The sequence below is a fragment of the Anser cygnoides genome, chromosome 1 (genome assembly GCF_040182565.1).
Source record: "Anser cygnoides isolate HZ-2024a breed goose chromosome 1, Taihu_goose_T2T_genome, whole genome shotgun sequence".
Lineage (NCBI taxonomy): Eukaryota > Metazoa > Chordata > Aves > Anseriformes > Anatidae > Anser > Anser cygnoides.
Window position 1 is genome coordinate 45,434,352 of NC_089873.1, and position 5,649 is coordinate 45,440,000.

At 47.2% G+C, this 5,649-nt stretch overlaps 1 protein-coding gene across 2 annotated transcripts in view; it reads right to left on the reverse strand.

Annotated features, from left to right (window-relative positions):
• Positions 1–2,422: 2,422 nt before the first annotated feature.
• APOLD1 (apolipoprotein L domain containing 1) overlaps positions 2,423–5,649 on the reverse strand; it is a 3,987-nt gene continuing 760 nt past the window's right edge. The window contains exon 2 of one of the 2 annotated variants that reach the window (XM_013196688.3): positions 2,423–4,847. In XM_013196688.3, coding sequence (XP_013052142.1) covers positions 4,138–4,842 — 705 coding nt within the window. In that variant the 5' untranslated portion in view covers positions 4,843–4,847 and the 3' untranslated portion in view covers positions 2,423–4,137. Of the gene's footprint in view, positions 4,868–5,649 lie in introns of both variants that reach the window. The other variant, XM_048053875.2, reaches the window with a different exon arrangement.

Genomic DNA, 5,649 nt, shown 5'->3' on the forward strand with positions numbered 1-5,649 from the left:
AGGTTTAGGTTGGAAATGAGGAGACATTTCTTCTCAGAAAGAGTAATCAGGCACTGGAACAGGTTGCCCAGGGAGGTGGTGGGGTCACCGTCCCTGGGGGTGTTCAAGGAAAGGTTGGGCCTGGTGCTTAGGGACATGGTTTAGTGGGTGACATTAGTGGTAGGAGGACAGTTGGACCAGATGATCTTGAAGATCTGTTCCAACCTTAACGATTCTGTGATTCAAACGCTCCCCCAGCTCTCTCGATAGGTGCTGTCACTACCCAGGCAGGCAGCCTGCAGGTGCACAGTGACACGTGAAAATGGCAGTGGATGTGGTGCAGTTTGAGGGAAAGCGGTACCAAAATTCCATGTCGTGGCTGTTGTTCCTGAGCTCCCCGCTGTCCATCAGGTCTGGATGTGCCCTCTGGTCTGCAGTCCCAACACCGACTGCAGCAGGGCACCCTTGCAGCTAAGTGAATGTCCTTTACTTTAAGGAAGAATGGTGCTACAATATCAAAGGGTTTGAGCCTGAAAAGGACAGCAGAGCTGACTGCAAGACAGAACTCATAACTGTGCTTCTGAGCAGACCTCCATCTCTTGCCACTTGGGAAGCCTGTCTGGGTGTGCTCATAGTGGAAAAGCTGACGTACCTGAGCATCTGTCACTGGATTCCAAGTGTGCCATTTCCTCTGCTCCCAGAACAATGAGGAAAGTGAGAGGAAATCCGAACAAACTCTCTGCATGACAGGGAAAGGAGAGGAAACCTGAAACAATTCACTGTGCAGCAGTGGAAATTAAACTGCTGCATCCCACTGTGATCAGGAGCAATGATTTAAAAAAAAATAAAAAAATACCACAGCACCCAATGTAGATGCTAGCTATGACCATATGTTAAAAAAATTGTAAGGGTTTGAGCTGTGAGCTTGCTGTATCTGAAGGGTAGGCCTGGCCAGTACATAGACATGAACCCTTGTAAGGGTCACTGGGACGCCTCGGGAAATGGAGTCAGGGATGTGAGGGAAGTCACTGTTTCTGATTCTTTGTTGAGCTTACTGCACAGATAATATGATAGGTGCTGTTTTTATGGGGGCAGGAGAAGCAATTTGCTAGTTACTCTGGTAAGTTCCAGTTTAGGTGATCTCCTTGTGTACAGGCTCCCTTTAGTACAGGTATAATAGCAACTGTTTCATAAGTGATGCATAATAAGAGAAGATGTGTATAGTACGTGACAGTTAATGCTAAATGGTCCAGTCCACTCATTGGGATGCACAGAGAGGCTATTAGAATATCCTCGCTTCCTGACTCTATTCAGACTCCTTTGTCATATATACTTTTTTATTATGCTTTCAGAACGTACTATGGGATTTTGTGTTAAAATGATAATTGCATTCCTACCTCATCACTGAATCAATCCTCCCTGCAGCAGTTTCAGCAAAAGGGGAGTAAGGATGTCATGAGGAGGCCAGGATTCATAGCTACCAACCCAGGCTATTCATCAGCTCACACATACACACTTCTCTCCCCCACTGCCCAGCTACTGAAGGAAGAGTTCAGCCAACACATCTACTAATTTGAAGGACTAATAGCATAACTACTATTAAAAAAAAAGCTGCTTAGATAAGACAGTTCCCCTAAATGTTGCTTTTGACTCTAAGGGAGTCACAATATCGCAGCTAAGCCAATACTGCAGTATGTGCTCCACCCCAACCCCCTTCCCCCCCCCCCAAAAAAAAAAATCTTTTTTTTTGCTTGTGTAGCTGAGAATGGAAGTAAAAGTATCTCTGATTTGTCCTCAGCTACTGAAGAGGTGGCTGTGCTTGCAGTGCAGGACTGTGTTAAGAGCAAACCAGCCCTCATGAAGCTCTGAGCTATCAAATTCAGATCTTTCTTTCAGATTTGTCCATTCAGATCTGTGTTGTTGTTCCTATGTTGTTCCCTATGATGGGACATGAACACAAAAGATGCATTGCCAGAAAAACTGGGGAGAGGGTAAGAGAAGAAATAAGTTATATAATTTTGTCTGTGATGATGAAAACAGCTGTCTCAAAAGAATCTGGTGTTTATGGTACGGAGCTGTCTGGTGACATGCTGGAGCACTAAGAAAAATTCCATACCATGCCTGCCTTTGCACAGCACGCAGTTCACACTCCAAAAACACACTTATGTGCTCACATGTATGCACCTCGCAGCATTTGCATGTCAGAGACCAACATGCACAGGGTGCATGGGCTCATGTGCACACCAGGATATGTAGTCACACAGATGTAAACGCAGACACTCATACACAAACGCCAGCTGGGTAGCATGGAGCTGATGATCTCACTTTTCATTCTCCCCTTTTGAGCACATCCAGCTGCTCACACAGTGTCTGGAGCTGTGGGGTGAGGCAGGGGGGCAGGAATGTGATCACATGCAGGTTGCAGAGAGACACTGACACAAAAGGGCTTCATATTTATTTAATCAAACTAGCAATGTACTTGTTCATTTATGGCAAAGAAACATGGGCATTACAGAAATCCGAGTCACATTCTATGGGACCAAAGCTTTTGTTTTACGTGCCAAAACAAAAGTTGAAGTCATGAGAGAAAGAGACAAGGTAAGGAGAAATAGTCAAGCTTTGTGAGATGGAGTGTTGCCCTTCCCATGGTTTTCTTGGTGCTACAGAATTACAGATTGGCTTTTCTGATAATTTTGATTCATGTTTCTGCAGGAAGTTCCCCTACGGATTGGGGTCTACCTGTGGAGGTGGAATTGTCGCTATGTGAAGTCCTCTAGCTGTCTCAAGCTAGCTTCCGGGGTGTCTTCCATGTACCTCTTCCAGGTACTGACATGATCCCCATCATCACTGCACTTGAGCACTCTGCAATATTTGTCCCAGAAACACCCTTGTGAGGTAGGGAAGTGCTACTGTCCCCATTTTTAGACAGGGAACTGAGGCACTGAGGGGCTGAAAATCACTAGGTATGTACTTAGCAGAACAGTCACTTGAAACTGGATCCCAAGTCATTCCTCCTGCTTCCTAAGGGCTCTGACCACTGAATCATCCTGCTCCTCTGCACCCCTCTTGATTATTAGTACCAGTGTATGTATTGTCAATGTGAAGCCTTCCCTTGGAAGCACTGCTAACAGTAAGTGTAGCTCTCCGGGAGCACTGCCTCCTCCCTTCCCAGACAAGTCACTGTGGGTTTCACAGGCTGTTTGACTGCACGGAGAGTGGCACCTCCATCTCTCAGATGTGCTCCCATCAGAGCTGGGCTCCAACACAGACCAGTGACACAAGCCTACTCTTCCCTCCCTGCTCCAAAAGGTACACTTACTTTTCTCCCCTGAGAGTACCCCAAGGCAGTCCCTGGTCCCAGGGTCACTGACCAATCTTTCTCCCTATTTTGTTTCCTAAGATCTGTCACTGATTAACCATAGTTCCCCATGTTTTATAACTACTGTCATTCAGGCCATGCTTTCAATTTCCTATAGGGGTTTGCCCTCCCTCACAGACAAAGATCATGTAACTTGCTCTCACATGCCACAGACTTGCTTTGCCTCTCAGAACAGCTGTATCACCTTGGAGCAGAGATCTTTTTTTTTTTTTTTTTTTAAAAAAAAAAGGCAAAATTTTTAAATACAACATCAAAACCCTAAAATTTTCCTCTGTAAATAAATAGAATACAAACATCACAGTTCTCAGCCAGGAGAAGTTTCTTTAAAAGACACAACAGTTTCTGGCCCTTCTATTTCACCCTGGGATGATGAGCCATCCATACAGTCTATCATATCTGGGGCTGCTTGCTTCAACAGCCTTTCCAGATGTACCTTGGTAATGGGACTGTACTCTACTGGAAACTGGTGGCTGCTGGCTCTTTGAGGGTATCCCAGCCCTCTCACTGTTCATAGATTCATGAGTTATTTACAATCCAGGGTCAGTCAGTCAGCACCAAAACTGCAGGGACTTCATGGGTCTGCTGACCAACTCCTTTCTGCTGCCATGTGGAGGCAGAGTTAGGTGGCTGGGGAAACGAGACTGAGGAATGGCCACCTTCTGTGATCAGGCTCTGGGATCTGCTGCCGTGTACCCGATAGTCCACGTGTCCATCATAACCTGGTTTAATTATGGGGCGAACAGTTTCAGCTGGATGGTCTTGGGGTCTCAGTGGTGGTTTTAGCACCCAGGCTGTTTCCTCATTCGTGGGGGAAGCTGTGTCCTGGACTCAAGGAGTTCACAGACTTCGTCCATTGCCCTGGTACAGGTCTCAAGGTTGGCAGCCAGCTTCTGGATTTTGGCCTTCAGCACGGCCTGGCTCACTTTTGTGACCTCCTTTGTGTATTCTGGCACAAGGAAGCTGTGGGAGCCGCAGAAGACCAAGAAGCAGACAGAGTTGTACAGCGAGATGGAGGCCCTCTTCTCTGACTGGAGCAGTGTGGGGTCCCCTGGGCCCTGCCCGCGGCGGAGGAATTCCAGGCAGCCGAGGATTTCCCTCATCTGTTTCCGACAAGTCGTTGCAATTTCCTGCACCTTTCTCACCTCCCGGGAATTGCAGAGCACCAAGGAGAGATCGGAGGTGATATTGACAGCCCCCCCAGCAGTGGCTAGGCCCAAACCCACAGCCGATGCCAGGAGGGAGGCTCCCAGTGTAGCCGGGCTCAGGGACAGCCCCACGATGGCCGTGACTGCTCCCGCGGCGGTCAGCGAGCTCCCGCTGATGTTGGCAATCAGGGACCTTTTGCGGAGCTTGTTTATTTTACGAGCTGCCTTGTGAAGGTGAGCAATTTGACCACGCAGCCTCCGTCTCTGATCCAGCAGTGCTATGTGGAAGTGGTGTGTGGGGTCCACTGTCTGGGGAAGGGCAGCACCGTTCCTCTCCATGGCCTCTGTCCAGAAACAGAGAAAGCTGCGTTGGGATTTACAGAAAAAAACACAAGACATGCTCAGCCCGGACTTCCATTTCAGGGATGGCACCCAGCCAATTTTCTAGTTTCTCTCGGCTACTTGAAAGGTTGTCTGTCCGCACGCACGCACATGCTCACGTACACACGCGCACGCACACGTACACACGTATATGTTTAATTACCGTATTCCAACTTTCAGACAGAGGAATTTTTAAACGTTTTTCTTGATCCTTGAGAAGACTAACATATCTTAAGGGCTGGCATCTGAGGTACTGTACTTACTTCTGTGAGGACACAAAATATCTCCTCCTGCCCTGGGAACAAAAATTTCCTTAAGATTAAGTGACTTGCTGCCAGAACTAATACGTTTTGTCCCCACAGTGGGATTCAGAGAATTTGCAATATTCAAGGGCATCTTTCACAAGAAAGGACAGACTCTGAGGAGATCTCAGTAGTAGAAAAACCCTGTCTCAGGACCAGCTAAGCAAAACTGTTCATTAATGCAGCCATCTTTTCTCTTCTAAGTGTTCTGTACTGTGAACTGGAGGGGCCTGGTCCCTCACACTGGCACACTATGACTAGGTCCCCTGGGGCTTTAATTCTGCAGACTCCCTGTCTTACAGAAGGAAGAAATCACCTACCAAAGAGTCTTTCCTTCCTGAAGTGTGTAAATAAATTATTCTTGTTGCATTTTTTTTCCTTCTGCTTGTCCTAATCCATCTCACACAGAATCCTTTAGGGCCTCCCCTGTCTCCTGTGACTGTCAGAACAACATCTCGTTCTC